This window comes from Micropterus salmoides, unplaced genomic scaffold, assembly GCF_014851395.1.
Source record: "Micropterus salmoides isolate LMB-PRFRI ecotype aquatic unplaced genomic scaffold, ASM1485139v1 Ms_hic_scaffold_8, whole genome shotgun sequence".
Lineage (NCBI taxonomy): Eukaryota > Metazoa > Chordata > Actinopteri > Centrarchiformes > Centrarchidae > Micropterus > Micropterus salmoides.
In genome coordinates this window covers 34,498,415-34,525,290 of record NW_024044570.1, presented here as the reverse complement: position 1 = coordinate 34,525,290, position 26,876 = coordinate 34,498,415, and the positions used below count along the sequence as shown (strand labels likewise).

General features: G+C 42.5%; 1 protein-coding gene across 4 annotated transcripts in view; it reads right to left on the bottom strand.

The window, feature by feature from the left end:
- Positions 1-26,876, bottom strand: part of wwp2 (WW domain containing E3 ubiquitin protein ligase 2) — a 60,140-nt gene that overhangs the window by 6,735 nt on the left and 26,529 nt on the right. For 2 of the 4 annotated variants that reach the window (XM_038706934.1, XM_038706935.1), the window contains exons 10-17: positions 17,342-17,516; positions 9,383-9,437; positions 7,621-7,702; positions 5,969-6,097; positions 4,499-4,577; positions 3,729-3,800; positions 3,211-3,299; positions 382-541 (exon numbers count right to left, since the gene is read on the bottom strand). In XM_038706934.1, coding sequence (XP_038562862.1) covers positions 382-541; positions 3,211-3,299; positions 3,729-3,800; positions 4,499-4,577; positions 5,969-6,097; positions 7,621-7,702; positions 9,383-9,437; positions 17,342-17,516 — 841 coding nt within the window. Of the gene's footprint in view, positions 1-381; positions 542-3,210; positions 3,300-3,728; positions 3,801-4,498; positions 4,578-5,968; positions 6,098-7,620; positions 7,703-9,382; positions 9,438-9,684; positions 9,768-17,341; positions 17,517-26,876 lie in introns of those variants that run through there. The other 2 variants (XM_038706938.1, XM_038706937.1) reach the window with 2 other exon arrangements.

Sequence of the window (26,876 nt, the reverse complement as noted above, 5' to 3'; positions counted from 1 at the left end):
ACAACTCTGTGCCGATTTTTAAAAGGAAATCATATTCTGGATCCAGCTGTCAAATGCGTTTACATGCATGCCTTTACTGTTTTGTATTATGCTGGTCTATTTACGTTGCACAAAATGTACTGCATGTCTGTCCGCCCTGAGAGGGGGATTAATCTATTAACTGAAAAAATTGACAATAGAAATAACAGCGTCTTACAAACTACAATTTCTGTAAACTGCTGTCCTCTTTTTACCACAGATGTGGAGACCGGCTGAAAGGTGGACAATAAACAGCTGAACACGTTGCCTGTTGCAGTTGAGTTTTTATGACCTTGAACATCCCTGAAAGCAAGTCCAATCCTAAGTATGATTTTAATCAAACTATTCCAAAGTGAAGCTCACCATGGCGATGAAGCGTCCGATGAAGCGGAAGTATGTGAGGTGGTCGGGATTGATGGAAGAGGCCGGGTTGATCTGCAGACAGTAGTTGTTCTTGCCGGCGTATTCAAACAGACAGTACATGGGGTTCAGCACCTCGTGGGACAGCAGGAAGAACCACTCCCTGCAGAGCCAGAGGACAGAAGACATTTATGCTGGAGAGGAAGATATGAGTGGCTGAGAGAGGACAGCAGGGATGTCAGGAATCAACATGTAAAATGGTGCAATGTTAGAGGATAGTGCGATTTAACTTGTCAGAAAAAGTGGGGGAAGTGAAGGAGATTGTGTCGTCACTGAGACAATGTGGTCAGTGGGGACAAAAAACAAACAAAAACAAACACATTTTGTGGTCCAGGAGCAAGAACAGATAAAAACAGGTGACAAATAGATGATGGAGGAAAAAAAAACGCATCTTATAACAAATACTGACAAAACAATAATCACAGTACAGTTAATCCAAGGACAGCACATGATCAGTGAGAAGGTTATAGTGAAGAAAATAATAATCAACTATAAAACTGACAATGAAATGCAGTAATTTTCCCTCTTCAGAGGAATGAAACACTGTATATGTTTGAATATTCTAGTAGCCTCGCAGTTTGTTTATTGGTTTTCTGAATTACCCTGTTTGACACCACTGAAGATGGATTTCCAGTGTTGCCTTCACTTAATATGGTATTTGATTTTTTTGATATTCTATTTTGAAAAAAAAAACACCTTCTAAATGTGATGAGGTGGCCCCAGTAAAGCAACACTGAGCTAGGTAAAATCTAATTTGATTTGTTTAATACTGTCAGATTAAATTACGTCAGTTTTGATGTAACAATTTTATAAAAAGATTTCCAAATCTGAATGAATTCAATTCAATTTTGAATGAATGAATCCTGAATGACATTAGAGAAAACAGACTTAGCTAGTCTACAGCTTTCATTACTCACAGTGGCGACACAAGGAAGTCACTTCACCTGGCCCAGAGATACTTCTGAATGTAATTATCACTTAGCGGTTATAGGACTAGACTGCTGTGGGACTTCCCATGATGCACTGAGCTCCTCTCTTCTCCTCTTTCTCTCCCTCTCTATGGATTCTTGTCCCATTAATGGATGAAACTAACTCAACTTCCTCCCTCTCCTGTAGTCTTGTGCTTTCTCGTCCCTCTCTTTTCTCCTCCTATCACTTTCGGTGGTTGTTTCAGGCTTCGGAGCTGTGGGGTCTGGATCTGTGGTTGCAGGGCCGACTGCTACCCCCATGTTCCTGCTTGACACCCGCTGCTAAAATCATTATTATTAGCTCTATTATTATTATCATTATTAATATTGCTATCATTATTAGTTATTTTAATTAGTAATTAATTATTACTATCTAATTATTACTAATTATCTCTCTCTTGCCCTTTTTCTCCTCCTCTCTCTTTTGTTGTGAACTGGCACTATATTAATAAATCTGAATAGAATGTAAAATTGTGAATTGTCATTTTTGTACACTTTTTGTTCGGATTAAACAAACAAGATATAATATATTAAGTCGTTTAGCTTTAGAAGTGATGGTGATTTTGCCTCCTCTGAACCGAACCAGGTAGCTGTTTCCCCTTGCTTCCAGTCATGCTAAGCTAAGCCAGTCATCTGCTATCTTAAGCTTCACATAGAGCCATGAGAGTGGTAATGACTCTCAGCAAAATAAGGGATGTGAAAATGTAGAATTATTACTATAATGAGAATCACACTCTTTTCTCTTATTCTTAATTTTTTTATGGTAGTCTTGTGTAGATCAGGTTTAAAAAATGAGACTTTTACCAGCCTACTCCAGATAGTTGTATTCATTAGAACATACAGTACAACACATTTGCACACATCCTAAAATCTAAATTTGACATATAAATTACATGAAGACAGAACATACAAAGTGAAGGATAAATACAACAAGTCAGAATAAAAAAGACACAAACAGACTGTGGAAGGATGCATGTTAGACTGAATGAGGGGCCCACCAGCAGCACCACCACCAGAACCAAGCGCTCCCAAGGCCCCTGCCCTCCCCCTTGGGGTTTATGGGAGGGGGGTATGGACTGACGGACGGACGCAGACACCTCCCAACATCCCGTCCGTGGTTCTACCCTGTGGTAGAACAGCATGATGTCACCTACCATAGGGTAAAACCACTGACGTGACACCGGAGACAGAGACACAATGCAAAACCAAACAGAAAAAATGAGAACACCGCCAACAGAAAAATAACATATACAGAGAGGAAGACCTGGAACGCAGCAGACGCAGGATGGATACATGTGATGGGTGGATGGAGGAGTGGGATAAGGGAAGGAGGACAGAAATGCTGCAAAGGGGTGGGAAGTGTTTTATGGTTTCAGGAAGCAACATTTAAAGGGGCTTTAAGTCAATAACAGTATGACCTTTGCTGGCAACCAGTGAGAATTACACCCTCACACATACATTATTCTGACACGCCAAAAAAAAGTTACGTAACAATAAGGATCTTGAGTCAAGAACCCTCTAATGTCCCACTGCCTCTTTACGATCTTATAGTATAGGTTCTAATAGTTTCAATACTGCCTGGAAGTGCAAACTTAAAAGCTGGTTCTAGAGGAGGAGGAAGCTGGTGCAGAGATGGAGAAGTAGCAGGGATAGGAAAAACACACCATCACCAACATTAAAAACAAATGTTAAAAAAAAAAATCATTGGGTTAAGTTACAGTCCCTGAAAAAATCTGTCGCAGCACACACAAAACATCTGAATGTGAGGAGGAGAAGGGTACATTTGTTTAGCTGTTGGTCTCACCTGGCGATGCCGCCGTAGTCCAGCCCCTCCTCTCCTCTCATAATGATGTAGAGTCTGCGGCGAAGGTCATATGGCTTCACATTCATGATCTGATGACAAAAAATATATAACATTAATTATATTAATATTTGTTAACAGGCAACATCTGAGATGGTCACATACAAAGTGGATCAAACGCTTATTTTCACCCCAAAAGAAGTGAGTGATGATTTTCGTTTTTTTTATTGTGTGAAGTCTTGTTTGTATATATTCCTCCTTGATGCTGTAACCTTCATGTATCTCATTCTTATGAGATGTTTGAATATTTATCTTTCTACTGTACGTATGGACTCATGATTACAGACACTTCTGAATAAAATATGGGAATATATCTGGTTGATCCAACCATCACTACTTTTGCTGTAGACTGTAAACATATTCATGTCACCTGTGACTGCCAGTATTCTTTGTAACACAAGATGGTGTTAATGTAGTTATATACAAGTGTAGGACAGATGTGTGTTTTGTCCGTGTCTGACCTGCTGAAATGAGTCCTCAAACAGCGTCTGTCTGGACACGGAGATCTTTACATGGCTGGGCAAGGCATTGGACTAGACAGAGACAAAATCAAAATAATAAATCAAGAAGTTAGATCTATTCAATAAAAGAACGGCATATGGAGAAAAATAAAATGTTAAACAGGTATGAGCTTCTGAAAAGCTCCTGACAGCTGCTGGTCACCACAAGCCCCTTAACTTCTAACTTTAACCCTAATTTAGTTCTGACCCATAGTCTTTCTAAGCTGAACATGGGTGAGTACTTAACCTACAATGACATATTCAGTACAGTTATTGGCTTTTATTAAGCAGTATCTGATCCTGCTATTTTAGTCCACCACTGATGATGAATATTATGCAGTTTATAATTATTATTACTATTATTAAGATATTGCCTACATTTTTTAAAATTAATTTAACCTTAATTTAACCAGGGGAAAAAAACATTGAGATAAAATGTCTATTTCAAGGGCGCCCTGGCCAAGAAAGGAGGCAGGACAGCAAATCTAACAGTACAAATATAAAATAATGCAGCTTTCTGCAATCCCAAACTGGATTGACATTACAAAATAAAAAAATATTTTCTCAGTCAGGCAAATAGTTTTTGATTTATCTGCTGAGCTTCTATCTGTCTGAAAATATGACATCATTATTTTGGTGAACAGACCCAAACTCCAGTAAATACACACCAACACAAAGAGCAAGGTGAGCTGTGAGTTTTTTTGCGGCTTCAGACTCTAGTTAACACTTACATGGCACAGGAAACGGAACTGGTGGTATTTCCACCTGAAGCTGCGGTCGTAAGCACCGGGTGAGCCGCCCTGCCGCGACCTGTGCACACAGCGCGCACGCACGCACACACACACACACACACAAAGACAGAGAAGAGAGGAACTCAGTCAATTTTGTTGGATTAACTCCAGAGTTAATAATCTAAAAACACACAAAGTGATGGCCTTGGTGTCTTGTGTTTTCGGCCCTTATCTGGTCGGCTGATCAACAACCACGATGGTCTCCTTTAAGACGCCCTGAAGTTCTAGGTTGCAGGCCAGAGACTCAAAGTAAATATTAAATTCACACGAGCCATTCTGTTCTAAATAACAACGTGGTGTGTCTGGGTCTCAAAGACAGAGGTTGAGTCCAGGTCTGCAGCTGTGTTAGTATAAGCTTCACCAACCCGCTGCACACACACACGCTGGATATGTGCCTTGTCAGCACCGGAGAGGCAGACACACAGAGAGAACGAAAGTTAGACAGACAATGGAAGGGAGGAGAGAGACTGAAATGGGGGGAGAGAAGAAGAAGGAGGCCTCTAATGCGTTGGGTTTGTGCTTGCCGAGCTGCCAGGCACATCTTGGTTTGGATTAGGAAATGGAGACCACAGCGGCAGAGCGCTGGCCATGGACACACACTCTTGCAGGATCCAGTGCAAAAGTGAAAACTCTTTCAGAAGCCCTCTATGAGCACCGGCCTAAAGATACTTTCAAAGATCAGCATGAAAAGCAGCTTGCAGATGCACTCACTCACACACACACACACACACAAACACACACCACAAGCTAATGCACACCTGAATGCCGAACATAAACACAGAAAGGCACAACCACCAGCGTACACACACACACACACACACACACACACACACACACACACACACAGCAGTGCAGTCTGCAGTGGATCTGTTGTTGCACATCTGCACATTCTCCTGACTTTTGCGGTGAGATTTGAGACTGCTTCAAGGCAAGGCAAACATCCACAGGCTGCGGGGAAGAGGTGTGTGTGCCAGCATGAACATGTTGCTGTGATAAAATATGACTTTTTGTTAAAATATCTGTGACGCTGACTGTCTGACCCAAAGAAGTATTTTAAAATAGGCAAAGAAATGAAAAGCAATGGATAAAACATGAGTTCAATAAAGATGCAGATGAAAAAATATTAAAAGATGATGTAGTTTAGATTAAGATAAAATCTTGACCTCCTACATGATTTTTAAGGTTTACACAAAATAAGGGGTTGTTTAAATTAATATTTGCAATTCACTTATTTCAGACCTAGGCTAAATCATTAAATCATTTTAAAAATTTAAAAGAAGTAGTTCACTTTATATTTGTATTTTCATTGACCTGAATGACAGCGATAACTTCCTAAGAATGTCTTTGCCTTGGTCTGCGACATACTTTAAAAAAAGCAGGCTTGGGAGGAAGGGCCAAGAGAATATTTACCCTGACTCAAACCCGGGTCGGGGGTCTTTAAAGGTGGTGGTGCGTGAGTTGTGGTCCACAAAATATCGGACTCCCTCAGCGGTGTACTTCATCTCCCAGCCCGGGGGCAGGGGGTGCTCCTTGATCATCCTGCAACAGGGAGAGGGCAGTGAGCACGGTCCCAGCCGGAGGGGCCCCGTCCTGGGGATGAAACTAACACACCTCCCTGCCAACCTGTGGATCTAAAGCCCTGGATTCTAAAACAAAACCCACGCTCAGGTGAAGTTTATTTCTACTGAGGAACTCAAAGGCATGGCTGACTTATTCAGACTGCTTCGAACCACTGGAGATGAAGACAGAATAAAGTCTAGAGGGCCTTCATTAGTGGGGCCAACAGCGGGAGAGGCCCGTATAAAATTTTATTTTATCATAAAAAATAGTGACTCAGCAATATTTTTAATGTGGCCAAGAATGCTTGTTCCACCCTAGCTGCAGTTTGTGACTCTCATGTTCGAATCACAGCGCATTAGTTTGTCTGTAAAAGAAATACCCAGCGATCTATGACAAACACAGAAGATCATTTAACAACACTTGTTGTCTGAAGGTACTTCTAACCATCTGGAGGAAAAAATACCCAGTCTGCTTTTTAACCTGTATCACAAGTTGGGACTCAAGTTGTGCTTACAACCAAGATAGCTGGACAAAAGAAAAATATAAAGATTTTCATGGACATGAATGGTGATATTGAGAATTAGAAATGTTTACATTTTGGTTCATGTCACTCAGATTAGGCCATATGCATTTTTTTGTTTGGAAACGGTTTAAAAATCTTTGTCTTGGAGGATTCTGGAAACACCCTCAAAACAGCAGTAAGTGTTGTATAACAACCTTCGGGTTTGTCAAAGGTTACGATACTTAGCTCTGTGACTTGAATGTAATGCTAATAGATGAGAGGCACAATCTGGAGCTAGTAACCACATCTCCAGCTCGCTCTTATGATGTCATACAGAGAGGAAGATGCCCTGCACGTTCAAGAGCCTGACCCTAAAAAAATCTGTAATGTGTAAAGTTTACTTCATCCAACCAAGTGGCTGACAGAGAGTCAGAGGATCAGTTAGAATGAGTGAGGTGAGAGGAAAATAATTTAAAGAGCTCAACGAGTGTTTAAATGTCAAAGAAACAGAGGGTGATGCCAGAAAAATGATTAAATAAACAAATAAACAGATAGGAGGATATCAGCCTAAACCCCCAAAACTTTCCAAATCCATCTCTGGTTGTTCAGAGTTTGGGGAGGAGTGAGATGGACTACAGTACAACTAGGACTCCCACACAAGTTTTACCAATGCTGTTTTTCAGTTCAGCACAGTCAATTTGTAAACTAAATTCAATCCTGCCATGTTCCCGTAAACTCACAAATGTTTCAAATTCCCTGGACTGCCTCAGAGAATTTGTCAAATCTTCCTGTCTTGGGAACACGCCTCTTTGAATTCCAAAATATTCCAGGACACCCCTGATCAACTCCCTCTGCCGACATACTAAACTGTGTATGATGTGTATCTTGTTCAGTACGAGCAAACACCCAAAGCAACCATCTAACAATCACATGCACACACACACACACACACACACTAAAACACACACACACACACACTTGTACTTTTTCTAGGTCTCACCCTTGGGTCCGAGGATCGTCCCACTGTGTTGTTCGTGTGTTGTGGTTGACAAAGTACACTCTGCCATTGTCCTGACGCTTCTCTGCGGGCACAAACAGAACAAGACAATACGATTAGATGCGTTTAATATGAGTTTTGAAAAACTTGTAATTAACGCCACAATAAATCGACTGGGATCAGAGGGGTCACCTGAGAGTCTCTGGCAGCAACAACTGCGCTCACTCTCTTATTTGGGAGGAAGAGAAAAAAAAAAATCTCACCACCATGATAGAAAACCATCAAGTCTGTGTGATATTTCACTGTGGCTTGATCAGAGTGCCTCACCAGGGTAAACCTAAGCGTGTGTGTGTGTGTGTGTGTGAGTGAATGTGTACAGAGTTAAGGCTGTGAAAGTGTCCATGATGTTGGGAGCAAATATTAAACATGGTGCCAATACTTCAATTCAAAAAGATAACTACATTTAAAGAACAGACAATAACATTTTATGGAAGTGTGTAAAATGTGTGTGTGTACGGTAGGCCACAGGTCTCATGAGAGAGTAGCTGGTGCCCCATCCTCCTCCCTCCGTCGCTCAGACATCTTTTTCTCATTAACAGGAGTGTGTGGAGAGCCCAGAAACAGTAGTGCTCACATTGCAACTCTTAGTAGCTTTCTCCTTCGCTCACTCCACCCCCACTTCACTATGCAGTTTGAAACCATCCCCCCCATTTCTACTTTCTTTCATTTGCTCCTGTCTCTTTTCCTTCTCCTCCATCGTTCCCTCTTTTCTCCCATATTTCTCTTTTTAAGAAAAAATCTGAGCCTGAAAGAAGAAGAAAAAAAAAAAAAAAGTAGGAAAGCAACCGCAGATGAAAAAGAGAGCGCCAGAGAAGTGAATCCGAGCCAGTGATATAATTGAGGTTTTCGTCTTGAGGTACCGCAACATGTTGAAAAGGCATCATGGGCAGGGAGTGAGAGTTTTTGGAGAGAACATGGCTGTGTAATGAAGTCTGTGAAGATGTTGGTGGGACAGGAGCTGGCAGCAGCGTTCGTTTATGAATGAATGAATGAATGTGTGTGACATGATTCCGCGTGGATCTGATTACATTACTCATTTGGGAAAATGTTGGATGATGAAGAGCCCCATCAATAACGCGGCCTCTGTAATTTGGGGACTTTAGAGCAAAGGGAGTGCGTACAGTGATAAATTGGTATAACATGAGCAGAGTATTGAAAAGAAACCAAGAGACACATTTATCCACAACGGATCCAAAAATCCAGATCAGGAGCAGAGACATAAATCAATCATTTAACAACTGAGCTGCTCACTGGGCACTACACGATGACTAAATCCAGCATTGTTTCTGATGTTGCATAAAGGCTTAAAAATCATCAAAAATGTGCTCCGAGTTCTGTGAGGAGAGAGAACACTGCCGCTCTGCAAACATTTTGTAACCTCACTCCCTCACAGCTGCCTGCAGAAATGAAAAGCACATTTTGAATTACTTAAACCTAAATGGAGAACCCACTGTTCATATCTTGACAAATTGCATTGCTTCACTGTTGACTACTGGCAAGAGCCGTCAAAAATACCTACCGCTCAGCCTTAAGAATGCAGTCCTGACTGATTTTTTTCAACACCAGACACCTCCAGCAGGTACGGAGGACTTTCAGACTGATCAAAATCTAGCTTGTTGACAGAAGCCAAACCTCAAGACCCTTTTATAACAGTTAAGCAGTTTGTCTGGAGAGTGTGTACAAGGAGTGTGTCAGGCAAACTTACCCCATCCAGGAGGCAGCGGGCCCAGAGGATCATTTTCCACCGGAGCACCGGACGGCTGAGGGAGAAACAGAGAGAGACAAAACAAATCCTGTTAGGACACCTTTCTGTCTCTCTCCTCTCTTCTCGTTCTCCAGCTTTCTCTCAGCGTTTGTCCTCGTACGTCTGTCCACGCGGTTTCTCACCGCCGCAGGAGGGTGACGAAGAGGAAAAAAAAAACCAAAATACAGAAAATGGGGAAAACCGAGGAGAGTTCAGTCGAGCAAGAAAAAATAAGACATTTTCAAAACGCCGGTAAAACTCACTCAGTAAAGCTGTCCCAAACTTGGACAATCAAGTCTTCGCCTGACCTCGCTAACTCACGAAACCAGGGATGAAATCTGTGGGTAAGTCTAGTGTGTGTGTATGTGTGTCTGTGTAAGTGTGGAGGGCAGAAAGGGGTGGGGGTGGCTCCTCTCTGCTGCAGAGGTAAGGGGCGACTGAGGGAGCTGGATGGCCGGCGGGTCGTATGCTTTCCAAAAACGACATGCTCGGTAGGAGGATAAAACAACAACGCTGTTCCAATGAGCTCACTGGCTGGATGCAAGCCCCACCCCCCCCGGCTTCCCGCTCACCTCCTCAAATACAGCCCATCTCCTCCTCCTCCTCCTCCTCCTCCTCCACCCTGGCACCCCTTCCTACCCCACCCTGAGGTCCTCCTCCTCCTCTTTTCTCTTGCTCTCTTCTAATGCTGCTGTGAAAGTAGGCAGGGAAGTGTGATGTCTGAGGGAACTGAGGGAACATTCATGCTTGTTCCAGACTGGACACCCCCGCCCCACCCACCCCACCTCCTCACCGGCCGCCCCAACCCACCCGGGCCTGACAAAAGGCACCTTTATTCACCCTGGGCCTGGAAACCACTGTGGGGTTTACTCAGCCTGCACTCCTATATACACACACACAGAAGAAAAAAAAAGTGTGTGTGTGTGTGTGCCACTGTGTGGAAAGTTTGTCAGTGGCAAACAGTTAATGTGTACGTTCTTATGTTGGAATACTCACATGCAAACCCACATGAATATATTAGCTTGAGTGGAAAAGTAGCTGAAAAGACGCTTGTTGGGAGTAAGCGGCTGCTGATGGGTTTTCATGGTAAAAGATGTTTATCAAACTGGTCTAGGTGTGTCGCAAACAACTTCGAAATCATTACCAGTACCACCAAGCACAGGCCCTTCTAATGACAACATGTTATGCTGATTAAAGATGTAGTGGTGCTGTAAATAAAAATGGTGGGTACACCGTGAGCTCTATATTGTGATTGTAAGAAGCCAAACAACCCTCAATATTAATATTAGCAGAAAAATGTGGGAAAATTCTGTTTTGGTGGCTTCGCCTTCTATTAAATGGCAGCTTTTGGCAGCACAGGTAGCGCTTGTTTTCCTTTATTGGCTACACTGAGGTGAAAAAAAAACACTAAACCACCATTTTCCAAATGAAAACTGGTGGACCTTCAAAGGTTTTTTTTTTCACTGAGACATGCACCACAAAAAGTGATGATTATTTCCTGAGAAGCCATAAAGTAGAGCATTATCCACTGAATGTCAACGTCACTTTACACAGCATTTCCCTAAAAGAAATGTGACTGTGCCCATTTAAAATGGCTCTGTCATGGAAACTCTGAGGGAGTCGGGATGGAAAGGACGGGGCCTGCTGGTGGAGCGAGAGTGGGCACACAACAGGGTTAAAGGGTGTGTGTGTGTGTGTGTGTGTGTGTGTGTGTCGCTCCCATCGACAGCCAATCTATGCCCCGGCGCCCCACCCTTATGGGTTTTCTGTGACTAAAAAAGGTAAAAGGAGAATATAATGATATAAAGACATGATGACTTCATCCTGGCTCTGACCATTCAGCTCCTCAGCAGCTTCCAGACAGAGCGAGGCTGGAGGGAGGAAAAGAAAGAGAGGCTGAGAAAACAAGGGAGGGAGAGGAAGAGAGGGAAAAGCAGCATGTTGGCAGTAACGTGTGAAATAATGGCTGGGTGTTATGGATCTGGAAGGAATATGCCATGAAGGCCTGATTCAAGGCCAGGCACCACAGGTGAAAATGGCAATTTCAGCTAGTCGCTTTTGACATGTTAACACTTTTACCACCACTGTGGCTTCAGAAGATGTGCAAACCTATTAGTGAAATGAAAACTATTATAACTACTGTTGCAAAGACGACCTGCCACTCGTTTTCCACATCAGCAGAGGGGAGAGAGGGAGAGAGAGAGAGAGAGAGAGAGAGAGAGAGAGAGAGAGAGAGAGAGAGAGAGAGAGAGAGAGAGAGAGAGAGAGACACAGGCAGACAGACAGAACATGAGGAATCCAGTAAACTTCGGGAGGTCAGTGGGTTCATCAGCGTTCAAACACTTTAAAAACATTTTTACTCATCTGTGTTTAAGACTGATGTAGCCAAGAAGTTTTTGTTTGAAAAAGTTTTAAACTTTGGTTTGCGTATTCGAATCTGCAATAGTTAGAAAATAGTTTTGCTGGTGAAAAGTTGCATCTTTCTGCTTTGTTCTCCCAAATAATTTGACATTGAGGTAAATATTCTGAACGGGGGGGGGGGGGGGTTAAGATGGAGATCCACATACTAAATTTGACCCAGTGCTTCTTCAGTACACTTGCTTTTAACAAACAGAGCTTTTTTTGAAGACACTTGGAAATTGTGCAACAAAATATTTCAAAAGGTCCACTTACAAGGTTTTTCCAGAGCTTTTAACTGCATTTCTTGTAATGACACCATGAGACATGGCTGGGCTGTCACTAACATTTATTTTCATTACCAGTTAATCTGCAGAATATTTCCTGATTTGTTGATTGATATTACAAAATGCCTAAAAATAGTGGACCCCCCCCCCCCCCATTTAAATCACTTGTGATGGTAAAGTGAATGTATTTCGATTGACTGCACAAAACAAGAGACAAAGAAGAAGCAAAACCTCACAATAAAGAACCTGGACACCAGAGAGAGTCTGGCATTTCTGCTTAAAAAATGACAACAACTAATCCATAATAGAACCAGTCGCCAATGAATTTTCCCCTGGCTTGATTAAGCAACTAATCATTTCAGCTCAAGCTGGAACTGCTGAAAAATCTAGAAAGTGAACCTTTGAGTTGAAATCTTGTAAATGACCATCTATCTTTACATTAATCAGGAAATAACTTAAGCATTATTAACTGAGAAAGTCTTTTTTTAAACAAAAGCAGCTAATTTAAACATTAATGAAAACAAGTCACCATTATATAAGATACGTTTTTCAAAAAGGGGGGCACAGGAGAGTTGAAGGGGGGTGTGGAGGGAAAGGCATGAGGTGAAAGAGACAGATGCATGTCGGGTTCTAAAAACAACTGGAAGTTTGCTGAATTGGTACCCCTTCTCTAAATCAGAGCTCAGTCAACACCCAGATATACTTAGATTCAGTGCGACTTCCCATGCATTAGCATTCTTTCCAATTTCCGTTCTGAAAAGTCAAAGTAATCCACTGGTAGTTGTCTGTACATTCATGGATACATTGCAAACAGGAACTTCTACTAGCTTATTTTGAAGTTTTACCTTTTGCACAAATGTAAAAAAAAATAAATAAATAAAAAGCAGGGCTTAAGTTGTAGGCCACAGCAAAGTCACTGACTGCACAGCAACATTATTCTTCCTGTTTACATCCCAAAAAGCCCCAAAATTATGAACTATAGTTCCAGAATACTTTGATAGCACACTGGAGTGTCCGTTCGACATGGTTCTTCTATTCGTGCAACACTGACACTCTCCACTATCCATTCATATACAGGTAATTGTCCTGCATTAAAACCTATGGCCATAGAGAAAAAAAAAAGTTTAAATAGTGAGTGTTGGGTGTGTAAAGTTGCTCTTAATGAGTAAAAAGTAAACAAATTGGCATTCTTTGGCTTCTTACTGCAGTATGGAAAATGCCAGAATGCAGCTTTAAGACACGTGAATACAAATGTATACATCTAAAATAGGACTTTCTTTTAGACTTTCAAAATAAAGTGAACAAAACCAGCATCAGTGCACTTTGAGCAACTTCTGTTCATTGTCCTTTCATGGCATAAACCAATTACAAACATGCTTTATGGAAACATGAGCACTGACGGGTTGTGTGTAAACATGAATGAACGTGACATTCAGCCGTGTGGACGTGTGTGTTTTCTGTTCAGCGGTGAAAGTGATAAAACACAGGGCTGATTCAGGTGCAGCTGTTAAGGGTCCTTGTTCCAACGAGAATGGACAGAGAGTCAGAGAGGGGAGGGGGGGAGGAAGAAGGAGGCAACTGAGGGAAGGTGAGCGGAGGGAACGAAAGACTGATTTGACTGCAGAGGATGAAGGGTGGTAAAAACAGAAAAGAGAAAGGAGGGAGAGGTTATCTTAAATGAGCCAAGATAAATATAAGGACATTTTGGTGCAGAAAAGGGGGATTTTCAGAGGGTAATGGAGATCGGGGGGATTTTGGAAAAGGGACAGAACGATGGGGAGGATAGTAAAAAGAAGGGGGGAAGAGAGAGGGGAGAGCCGGAAACAGCAGTTAATGACTCTGAGGCTGTTCTCTCTGGGGTTCCTAATGAGCTGCAATTACACACACACACACACACACACACACACACACTGGACCAGCTAAAAAGTAGATATCTGCAACTGTGTGTAACTAACGCATAAAAACTCTCAATGGATGCATGCTTTGGTGCTTGTGTTTATGAGTTTGCCCAGAAACAACTTTGCACTGTGTGTGTGTGTGTGTGTGTGTGCGCATACAGGGACCCATTACACAGCCAAGGTCCATTTAGGAGGAGAACCGGCCCCTTGACCCTTTTTGGTTGTCCTGTGCTACAGAAAAGAAATGTGGCACCTGACCTCGACATTACAGCCCTGTGAGCACATCTGCGCTCTCTCTCACACACACACACACACACACACACACACACACACACGTGATTTAATAGCAGAGACCTACACACATCCGCACCCATATAACCCCACGCATGCGCACACACGCGCAAGACATTTAATAGTAGGGACTTGCACACAACAGCATCCATATTAGCACACATAAATACATTATCCTGAACGCCTTCATAAATGAAACGTTTAAGTTTGTTGAGACATCTGCTGATTTTTAATGGCAAGATTATTGAGATATATATATATAGAAATGATTATTCCAGAGAAGTTTTGTAGTAATTTTTTTGGGCACTTTTTACAGTGTGTCCACACACAGTGAGTGTCAGTGGGGCAGAAGAACATGTGGTTGTGTTCACAGTTAAACTATGAGCTCTTTTGTGTGTGTGTGTTTCCTTGTTCACACACACACTGGGGCCATAAATAGTTGGTGCTATCAGCAGTGAGGACATTCCAAGACAGCGCAGTGTACTATCAGCAAGGAGGGTAGACCTGCCTATTGGCTTTTCTCACACAAGGCTAAGGGAGGAGAGGAGGAGGGGAACAAGGGCAGAACAGGACGAAGGAAGGAGGCAAAGTTTCTAGCCCACACCGAAACCTTAACGTGGACAGAGCGTGTGCGATGTCACCTTTGGTGAAATGAAAACCTCAATTAATCCTGACACTGCTGAGAACTGTATTTTTGTTTGTTCAATCATCTGTATATGACACATGAAATCTGACATCACATGAGATGTTTACATACAGGGTAACCTGGCCATTAGTCAGGCTATGGTTAGTCTTCTTCAGGCTGAGAACCTTTTCATACTCTGGGTCTCCTGATGTCCACATCATTAAATATCACCTTCCCCGTCTGCATGAACGATAATAGTTTGCCTCTAATACAAGGGGAAACATTTCAAATACTTATCTCTGCTATAAGTGATAATTAAAATAATAATGCTGTGCATGAATGAGTCAGAGCGATACTTAAGATGACAGTAAGCCAAAACACTTTGTACAGCTCAGGACGTTTTAAACCAAAGGTTCAAGGTGTTCAGAGGCCGTTAAGGCAAAGAACAAATGGGTTGGGTTTAATTTAAAAGTGTTTAAAGGCCTACCTGACTGCCTACCTGCGTGCACTGAAAATATGTTTAGAGTGGGGGGGTGAGACTTTTTTTTAGTTTAACACTTTCAATATCTAGCTGCCTCTTGCTGGTTATCCAAAGTTGCCTACCCTAGCTTTAACACAGCAAATGTGCAGAAACCCTGCTGAAATAAGACTAAAACTAGCAACTGATGATTTAAATGAAAAAAAACATCTGTCCAAAGAATAAGGAATCATGACGAAGAAGCAGCCAAAGTATTTAATGCCAGCTTTGGTACTTTCAATACTTGGTGCTATGGATACATTTTGTTTGGTATAGCCAATCCAAGATGAGAACAAATTACATCTTACTGCACTTACATTGGTGTTACAATCCATAAAGTAAACAGAGTAATACTATTACCAGGGTCTAAAATAATCAGCTACTGTAAATGCCAGGGGACAATAAATCAGTAGAAGGTAGCTGCTCCGCCACCTGTTCACAGTGCTGCTTGTTTGTTCAACTGCCCAGATTGATAAGTTAGTAATAAATGAGAAAGTAAACAATTTCCAACCTTTGATCTTCAACACTGACCACAGGCAGACAGACATACAGTATGATGGGGGGATTGAGAGAGTAAAATGAGGAGGAACATTTGGGTGTGAGAGTGTCAATGTGTGAGAAAATGGGTTACAAAAAGGGAGGGGGCATGAATCAATGACGGTGTATGGCTTAAAGGATAGACAGATGATGAGAGGGTTGGACGGATGGATGCAGTGAAACAGCTGAAGGTTATTTCAAAGAGGAAAAACGCATAACAAGACTCAAGAACAGGAACACACACACACACAAACAGCCACAGTGAACACACAGAAAGAAACTTTATTGTATTGACTGAGACAAATGCACACACAAATTTCATAAAAATCTAACTCTAGCACATAAACACACACACAGAGTGCAGGGTGGGGTGTTTTTTATAGAAGCCTATAAGAGTTTTAAGGCTGGTTTTACTAATGGTCCATTGAGAAAGCTCTGTTGTTTTAGTCCCATAAGTCTTTACTGTCTGGCTGCAGTATGACCTTGGCTGCTTCACTGAGAGGACGCCGACTGTCAGAGACATTGCCGAACCTCGACTGACTCCACTGGAAAAACCCTCAAACAAGTCTCAAATAACATCCTTAATCCCCCCTATAGCCAGCGTCTTCTGACAGTTAGCCAACAAGTAAACCGCACTGTGTCACATACAGGGCCGATCTTACTCAGAACATGTACTGATCCTGTTTGCATGTGTGGGGATGACGTGCAGATCTAAACACAGATTTATTATGTGACATTTTCATGAAAAATATTTCCCTGTGTTTCTAAATCTCACGAGGTGAACTGAAGCAGAAAAACTCTAAACCCAGCAGTAATGTGTGACGCCGCAGGATTTTACCTCCAACAACCAGTAAGACGTAACAAAATTGGAAAATACTAAATTATGAGCATCTTGGAAAATATAAGATATCAATTTACCTGGAAGGGAATATGTCTTCTGCTACAGTGTAGCTTTAATTTTACCCAACACAAATCCAAAAGGATAAAAAACAAATAACAAGAACAAGGTAAATTACCTTATTACTAACAGGATTGCGGTCTCAAGAACTAATTTCACTAAAAGGCTGAATGGCAGAGGTGCTCACTCCTCACTGTAGTAGAAACACAGAGTCTACATTCAGTACGACTCATAAGTAACCAAGGAAGATTCTGCTTAGTTGTGACCGTAGTAGGAAAATGTGGATCCAGTGATTGTGTTTTTTGTGTGTCGGGTTGATACACAGATATTGACAAAAAGAAGTTATTTGGTTTTCATTAGGACAAACCTATTGAAAATCAAAGAACTGATCCCTTGTGGCCTTTGCCTAAGTGAGCTTTATATAAGCATACTGTGTGCATGTAAACTTGGCCAGTGCAGGCCTGGGGTACCTGGTAGAGGAAGCGCTGGCTGAACTGGTGCATGGCGCCCTGCAGCTGGCTGCGCTGGCTCTGCCACTGCTGGTAGTTGCGCACGGACTCGGCCGTAGGCCTCTGCCATGTGGTGGTTCTGGTGTTGTGGTCCACGTAGTAGTATCTCCCCCGCTGGTCCACTCGCTTCTCCCAGCTGGAGGGGGGGGACAGAGAGGGGACGAGACAGGATGTGGCTTTCAACAACATCTTTACTAAGCAGAGAGTGGGTGGTTGTACCAAAAAGCTGCGCTGCTAATAGTAACAACACTGATTTATAGAAGGACGAGGAAAAATTAAACAAAGGAAAGAAAACGGTAACAGGGGGGAGCAGAGAATGGGAGGGAGGAAGGGGAACAGGGGAAAGAAGGGGGACAAGGGAATGAAGAGGGGATAAAGAGTAAAGATGTAAAGACGCTAGGGATGCATCAGGAAAGACAGGGAAGAGGAAATGATAGATTGTGCTGCGAAGATTGTTAAATCACACAACATATTTATTAAAGTTGTGGATTACTGAGGTGAGCAGAATAAAACAGATACCAAAACTTTAAATGTAACCAGTAGCCATTTGCACAGGATCAGTGCCTCACAGACTACATCTCCTGAAAATCACCATTCCAGAGAACGGGAAAAAAGGCGGATATTCACATGGCCTCCCTAGTTTTTGCGGTGTTATGACTGGTTTAGCTCACCCTCAGACGTCAAACAGCGTTTTCACTTTAAAGACAATGCCAGCCCTCCATTACGACGATGGGGGAAAACAATGGGAGACGCCAGGTTTCTGACTGATACTAACCATGTGCTGTGGGGTGTGTTTGTGTGCCAGTGCCTGCCAGTGGCATTACTCAGGTCTATGTATATCATGTGCTTCCCCTGAGATGGGGGGTCTGGACATGGACTGAGATATAGACAGTCCAAAGAAACACACACAAACATGGCTCCACACACACAGACCAGTTCCCTGGGCCTGGCAGGACTGACTGCTGCTCTGCTGCTATTCTCATATCGCTGACTTCAGCGCTGCAGAATTTGGAAGAGAAAACAGCATCGACTTCCGTATGCTAACAAAAGCACACAGCGTAGATACCAACAGGCTTGAGAAGCATGCACACACACAAAAAGGAATAATACGCATGTGCACCGTGGCAGCGCTTCCATGTAGCCCTAATGTTAAGACTCCATGATGTTTTTAACGTTTGACTAGAGGAGGACTGTATCTCTGTGACCTCCTTCATCTCTGGTTTGTTCAGTGTTTTTCTAACATTGTATGGGCCAACAGTCTGGTTTCCACTGTAGTCAGGATGAAAAACACCAGCTACTGCAATAACTGTGTGAGACAAGCTGATTAAAGTTCACTGCCGAGAAGTAGAGCAGAACTGATTTTACGGTTAACATCTTAGATATTCTGTACTCCCTGACCTGCTTCCTGTTTGGAACGCACTTCTCAAAGCGCTATGATTTAGGTTTCTACATAGAGCGTGATGATGACAGATGACACGAACATTAAGGTTACTGAAACTACAGGAAACGAGCCAGATGAGGCTGATGCTATCTTAACGTTACCTGGTGAGTGAAAGTAGCATATACGTTATCATTAATGGAAGTTGCATCTATTACTAGTTAACATAACTAATGTTAATGTGGTGGATCAATGAATACGGGATACTGTGTGTGTGTGTGTGTGCGGTAGAAGCAGCAGTTCCTGGATGCTTGTTTGACAACGGTTTTGAAAGATAAGTGTGCTTGAGATGATGTGGACCACTTTTTGTGTCCTCACTCTTCAGAATATTCTGTAGTGAATGAGTGTTGGTGACAGAACTGCACATGTGCCTATGTTCATTGTTATTACTGATACGGAGCCTCAGCTTTCCATTATTGTTAATAATAGTTGCAACTTACACTCTTAAATGTGCATTGAAAATTGCCTCCTAACTGGAGCTACGCAATAAGAAAACATGCAATGCAATATAAATATAGAAAAACAGATCTGCATTATCCCCAAAAATTACATAAGCTAAAAAAACAATTTGGCCCTGTGATGGACTGGCGACCTGTCCTGTACCACGCCTTTCGCCCGATGTCAGCTGGGATTAGCTCCAGCCCCCCGCGACCCTGTACGCAGGATAAGTGGTTGACAATGGATGGATGGAAAAAAACAATTTACGGATTACTGCATTATATTCCATTATATTTTTATATTCTGAATTGTCATCTGCCACCTGAATTTCCACCATAAATTGGTGCAGAAAATGTCTCCAGAATACAGGAAATTAAGTGTTTAATGCTCAAAATCTTCTGGGGGAGGACCCTAGACCCCCCAATCGTATATTTTCATCAATGAATATTTCTTTAAATAGCATTAAAATATCTTCTAGCCTTGATCTCGTGACCCCAATATTCTGGATTGTCACGTCTCAACTCTAATCTGAGCCCTAAAATGTCCCCACCGCTTTTCAACACAAAGTGACGCCCTTGCCCACCTGTAACCTTCACTGGCTGTTAAAGTCTCTGCAGTGTTGATAACACACAGCCTAAGCAGTCCCTCAGAATGTTCTCTATTACATGTACATGCATACTGTATGTGTTAGTGAGTGTAGTGGTGCTTATGGGACGTCGCTCTAAGACGGGGGAGTATGAGGCTGGGAGGGAAAAATCACAGTATCCTCGCTACAAAAAACTAGACTACACCACTGGTCCTACTCTCTCCTCCACCCACTTGCAGCTTAATCAGAATGGCTGTGAAGCTACCGACTTTTAGTTTGCTGGGTCCTCCCAGTGGTCCAAGACCTCTAAACAGACCCACTTTTGTTGCAGTGAAGCTATTAATGCAAACTCACACACTCATTCATTGTGTAGTCAGTGTGCAGGGGAGCTGCATGAAATATTAACTACAGTACGTGAGGGTAGGGTATTATGGTGAAAGTATACCTGCTCAGTCAACTTTCTATGGGTGAATACATTTTAATCTACAGTTATACTGCAGCAGAGCAGATTTTCAATATCAAAGCCCATTCATTGAGTATTTTTGGGGCAATCAATGTGTTACAAAGTTGACAATAGAGAGATGATGTGACAGAGAGATGGGACATGACATGCTACAAAGTCAGCGGCTTACCTGTGTACCCCCACATTTAAGGGATACACAGGGAACAATGCATGCAAGTACTCAACGGTTAGTGTTTACTGTTTACTGACATCTCTCCTTAAGCCGTATCTTGATAATGCAAACCAAATGTTTCTTCCTGCCGCTGCTTCAGATTAAAAAGGTTCAACCGGCGAACCACAGGGTACTTTTCATTGCGAAGCAGCCACAGGTAACTGTCACTGAGATCAGCGGTACAATTGTACACTAAAGTTAGTCTACACAATAAGGTATGAACAATTTCAGCACTTTTTGTCCGTGGATGAGTTTTAAATATTGCAGGGAAGAAACTGAACAAGATGGAACAGCCACAGTGAGCCGTTAGATGAAAAGCTGCAGACGACAGGCTGTTACTGAGGTTTGTGACCACCAACAAATCTCCAACACGTAACCGAGGTAAAAAACAGCTTTTATTATGTCCTACTGTTGCGCTGGCAACAGCTGGACCCTCTAAAGTTACTCAAACAGGAGGAAAAGTGTATTTGCTGGAACTTTTTTCAGCAGCAGGGCAGTGTATGTGGGATTGAGTCAAAATAAACAACAGTGTAAGTTATTGGTAATGGAGGAACGTGTCAGCCAGTGCAACAGTGTGGATGACTGATGGGGTTCTTTTGGGACAAAAAAAACAATGGAGCTCTATGGCACAGAGGAATAATACGACAAGTGGAATTAATCTATTGTTGGTTTGGGTCAATTCCTTATTTGTGTTGACAATAAGAAAAATTTCACCAAAATTTCAGCTCTCATTTCCTGGTATTCACATCTACATGTGTTAAATAACTCAGGACATACCACCGTCTGCATTAGACCACAGCATTCTTAGGTGAGCAAGAGTAATGGAACAAATAATCTTAAAGTAAATAACATTTAATATTTGGTGGCGTAACTCTTGCTTGCAATAACTGCCTCAAGCCTGCGACCCATCGACATCACCAAACTGTTGCATTCTTCATTTGTGATGCTATTCCAGGTTTTTACTGCAGCTTCTTTCAGTTCTTGTTTGTTTCAGGGTGTTTCTCCCTTCAGTCTCCTCTTAAGGAGGTGAAATGCAGCTCTATTGGGTTAAGGTCAGCTGATTGACTTGGTCAGTCTAAAACCTTCCACTTTTTCCCCTGATGAAGTCCTTTGTTTTGTTGGCAGTGTGCTTTGGGTCATTGTCCTGCTGCATGATAAACTTCCTCCCCATTAGTTTCAATGCATTTCTCTGTAAACTGGCAGACAAAATGTTTCTGTCCACTTCTGAATTCATTCTGCTGCTCCCATCATCAGTTCCATCATCAATAAATATTAATGAGCCTGTTCCAGAAGCAGCCATGCACGCCCAAGCCACAACATGACCTCCACCATGCTTCACAGAGGAGCTTGTATGCTTCGGATCATAAGCAGTTCCTTTCTTTCTCCACACTTTGGCCTTTTCATCACTTTGCTTGAGATTAATCTTGGTCTCATCAGTCCATAAGATTGTGTTCCAGAACTTTTGCGGCTCATCTCTGTACTTCTGTGCAAATTTCAATCTGGCCTTGCGATTCTTCCTGCTGCTGATTCTTCCACTCCTTGTGGTGTGGCCTCTAGATTTCAGCTTTCTGAGTCTTCTTCCAACAGTGGATTGTGCCACCTTCACCCCTGCACTGTATCACCAGGTTGCTGGTGATGTCACTTCCTGATGTCTTGGGGATTTTCTTCACAGCTTTCACCATACAGTGGGTACGGAAAGTATTCAGACCCCTTTAAATTTTTCACTCTTTGTTTCATTGCAGCCATTTTCCAAAAATCAAAAAAGTTATTTTTATTTCTCAGTAATGTACACTCAGCACCCCATCTTGACAGGAAAAAAACAGAAATGTAGAATTTTTTGCAAATTTATTAAAAAAGAAAAACTGAAATATCACATGGTCATAAGTATTCAGACCCTTTGCTGTACATTTCTTCTGATCCTCCTTGAGATGGTTCTACTCCTTCACTGGAGTCCTGCTGTGTGTAATTAAACTGATTGGACTTGATTAGGAAAGCCACACACCTGTCGATATAAGACCTTACAGCTCACAGTGCATGTCAGAGCAAATGAGAATCATGAGGTCGAAGGAACTGCCTGAAGAGCTCAGAGACAGAATTGTGGCAAGGCACAGATCTGGTCAAGGTTACAAAACAATTTCTGCAGCACTCAAGGTTCCTAAGACCACAGTGGCCTCCATAATCCTTAAATGGAAGAAGTTTGGGACGACCAGAACTTTTCCTAGACCTGGCCGTCCGGCCAAACTGAGCAATCGTGGGAGAAGAGCCTTGGTAAAGAAGAACCCAAAGATCACTGTGGCTGAGGTCCAGAGATGCAGTAGGGAGATGGGAGAAAGTTCCACAAAGTCAACTATCACTGCAGCAATCCACCAGTTGGGGCTTTATGGCAGAGTGGCCCGACGGAAGCCTCTCCTCAGTGCAAGACATATGAAAGCCCGCAAAGAGTTTGCCAAAAAACACATGAAGGACTCCCAGACTATGAGAAATAAGATTCTCTGGTCTGATGAGACCAAGATTGAACTTTTTGGCGTTAATTCTAAGCGGTATGTGTGGAGAAAACCAGGCACTGGTCATCACCTGCCCGATACAATCCCAACAGTGAAACATGGTGGTGGCAGCATCATGCTATGGGGTGTTTTTCAGCTGCAGGGATGACTGGTTGCAATTGAAGGAAAGATGAATGCGGCCAAGTACAGAGATATCCTGGAAGAAAACCTCATCCAGAGTGCTCTGGACCTCAGACTGGGCTGAAGGTTTACCTTCCAACAAGACAATGACCCTAAGCACACCGCTAAAATAACAAAGGAGTGGCTTCGGAACATCTCTGTGACCATTCTTGAATGGCCCAGCCAGAGTCTTGACCTAAACCCAATTGAGCATCTCTGGAGAGACCTGAAAATGGCTGTCCACCAACGTTCACCATCCACCCTGTAGGAACTGGAGAGGATCTGCAAGGAAGAATGGCAGAGGATCCCCAAATCCAGGTGTGAAAAACTTCATTGCATGCATCATTCCCAAGAAGACTCATGGCTATACTAACCTCAAAAGGGTGCTTCTACTAAATACTGAGCAAAAAGTCTGAATACTTACGACCATGTGATATTTCTTTGTGGTTTTCTTTTGTAATAAATTTGCAAATATTTCTACATTTCTGTTTTCTGTCAAGATGAGTGTACATGAATGAGAAATAAAATGAACTTTTTTGATTTGAAGAGTGAAATTATTTAAAGGGGTCTGAATACTTTCCGTACCCACTGTATTTCTGTCATCATTGTTTTGGCCGACCTGTTGGACGTCTGTTGCTCAGTACACCAGTAGTTTCTGTCTTTTTCAGGACGTTCCAAATTGTTGTGCTTGCTATGCCCAGTGTTTGTCCAATGGCTCTGCTCGATTTTCCTTCTTTTCTCAGCTTGCCAGTGGCTTGCTTTTCTCCCATAGACAGCTCTCTGGTCTTCATGTTGGTTTATCCTCTTTAACAGGAAATGCAGTCTTTATAGGTTTGAACCGAGGATGAAAATTTAGACTAGTTATGCAGAGATATTTAATGTTTGGACAATCAACCTAAAAGGCAACACCTGGGCAACAAGAAACATCTGGCAGTCACATGTTCCAATAGTTTTGCTCACTTGAAAAATGGGTGGGTTCCAACAAAGGGTGGTATGTCCTGAGTTGTTTAACACATCTAGATGTGAATACCAGGAAATGAGAGCTGAAATTCTGAACTCTTGTTCTCTTGTGAACTCTCATCTTTTGATCTTAAACCCAAATGTCTTCAGTGAACAACAAAAACAAAGGAATTTGCCTTACCGCTCCAATACGTTTGGAGAGGACTGTAATTTTGAGTGCCATCAAGCAATATTTTTATGAACAATATATTTATTATTATTATTATTATTATTATTTTTTTTTTTACAAATTAAGTGAGCTTACTCCAACATCTCTAAACTCCTAAAAACATGCAAAGAGGCTCTTCTGGCACTAATGTATATATTATTTAATCTGGTACTAATGAGGGGGCAGTTGTAATGTATTAACATTACATGTATTCACAGTTACAGAGCAACTAACAGCTCTTTTACTGGCCATGACAAAACATTATTGTCATGATTGTCAAGTAAAGATGACTTTTATTTTTTTAATAAAAGATAATTTTCTGGTCTGGGAAACATTCTGACAAGCCATAGAAACTGTAATGCTCTTGATAACTGTGTACAGATGTACTGTTAATGGTATTTCCAGGGTCGGTCTAAAACTCCTCTTTGCTGAGGCCTTTTTAGCATAGTGCCTAAATATTTAGCATTGGTGTCTCCAGGGAGAACTGTGCCCACATGGTCTACATTATCACCCTGAAGATTTCAGTTCAGAAACGACTGTTAACTTGATTAGCTGATGGATTTCAACAATGAACTTTGTTGTCTTCTGAGGGGAAAATCTCTTTTCTCTTGTGGTCGGAAGTCAGGCTCAGCTCCACGGCAGCACCCCATGAGCTGGCAGCTTTCAATATCTTGCTCAAGGACCCTTCAGCAGCATGGATGATTGCAAACCCAGGGAGTTATTTGGTTGAGGGATAGTCCCTCTGACCACTATGCCTCTGAGCTTCCTTAAAAAGGCAGGAAAAACACAGTTCCCTCTCTGATATTAGCACTAGCTTGTTATTTACTGGAGCCAGGGAAAATCCTGGAGCCCACAGCGGCCTGTCTTAGAGTCTCTACTTAGTTCTGCTTTCTGACTTTTAACTCTTTGTACCTGTCACGTCATTACCCATCTACTCCATGTATTCCTTTGAAACTACAAGTTTACAGTCTCCTCACCACAAACTGTCCAGATAGAGATTACACAGGACATCCTTTCTCTTCTCTTGAGGACCACAGTAGCTCAGTCCGTAAGGATTAGGCTGGGAAACGGTTCGAATCCAGCTTGGACCAGAGTTGTGGAGTGTGAACTGGGCACTGCTGAAGGAGGCCTTGAGCAAGCCCCTGAACCCCTAACTGCTCGGGGCGCCGCACTGAGTGGCAGCCCCCTCACTCTGACATCTCTCCGTGTGTTGCTATGGGTCCTGTTTGTGCATGTGTGTGTATTTTGGACCTGTGCGTAAAGTAAATCTTCTTCTTGGATGGTTCCTCTATCTCTATCCCATTTTCTACAGGGATGAAGATTTAAAAGTGCCCTGCAACACGCTCAGTAACGCAGTCATATTAACACGCACTTCTCTGCAGAAAGCCATCAGTAACTGGACAGGATGCAGAGACTGCAGTCCTGATGGACAAAGTATTGATCACAGCTCTACATCTAGACTAAAAGTGTGTGTTCTGATACCCTAAAACTTACCAGAGTTGCATCAATACTTACAAACTCTTATGTCTGATAAAGAGCAGTATGACTCAGAAGTTCTCCACAAACTGGCTACGGATGGCTTTCATTATTTCAGCTTCCAAACCTCGATTGCCTAACTACCCCCCGCCCCCAAACTTGACTGCCCCCAACCTCTAAACAGTTCCTGGTGTGTACAAAAGGAGCACTAGCCTCGCATTAGCTTGCTAATTGATCCTCTGAAGGGCCACAGCAGCCAGCAGCCAACACAGTGGTGGATGGAAGTACATGTGGCGCTAAGAAAGGACTTTTGTTCTCCAGGCCCCCACGCTCTCGTTCCTTCAACGGAAAAACTGGGATGGGGGGTTGACCTTTTCCTAAAAACAGCCTCTGTTTCTCTCTGTCACCCAGTCACACACTCTGTGAAAATCAATAAATAACTGGTGCAAGTAAAAACGTCATTGGGCTGGACTCAGGCAGAAGTGCTGCTCTAGTAATGCTGTCCACAAAGAGGCGGCTTAACACACAAACACTAAAATCAAACTGGGTGATTTAGGTCCAATTACATCGTCTGCTGTTGTAACGGAGAACGTAAAACACATTCTTAAAGTCAACAAACAAGAAGGCTTGCTTGGGCAGCCGACAAGACCGTGGCTGAATATGACGAACATTCCTCTGGACACACTTCTGTACTTTATCTGCCATGTGAACACTTTGTCAACCCAGCTCTTAAAATGGCAGAATGTGGTGACAAATCCAATTTATTTGAATGGAGTCGCCACGATTAGAGGATCTTCTCGCTGGGGGGAAGTAAATTTGGAATTTTTTTGCATTGAGTTGGACTTTGATGAACATTGTCATTATAGACCAATAGCTAAACGCCTGACCTTTGAGGGAGAGCTGGAGAGTCAAAAACAGAGGAAGCTATTGCAGCTTATTGGCTCTGTCTTGCACCACACTCTTATTGGCTAGCATGTTTGCCAAGGAGCCCTGTGAGTAGTCCCTGAATCACCACGTTTCACACAGAGATGTAAATGAACCGGGTCTTCACAG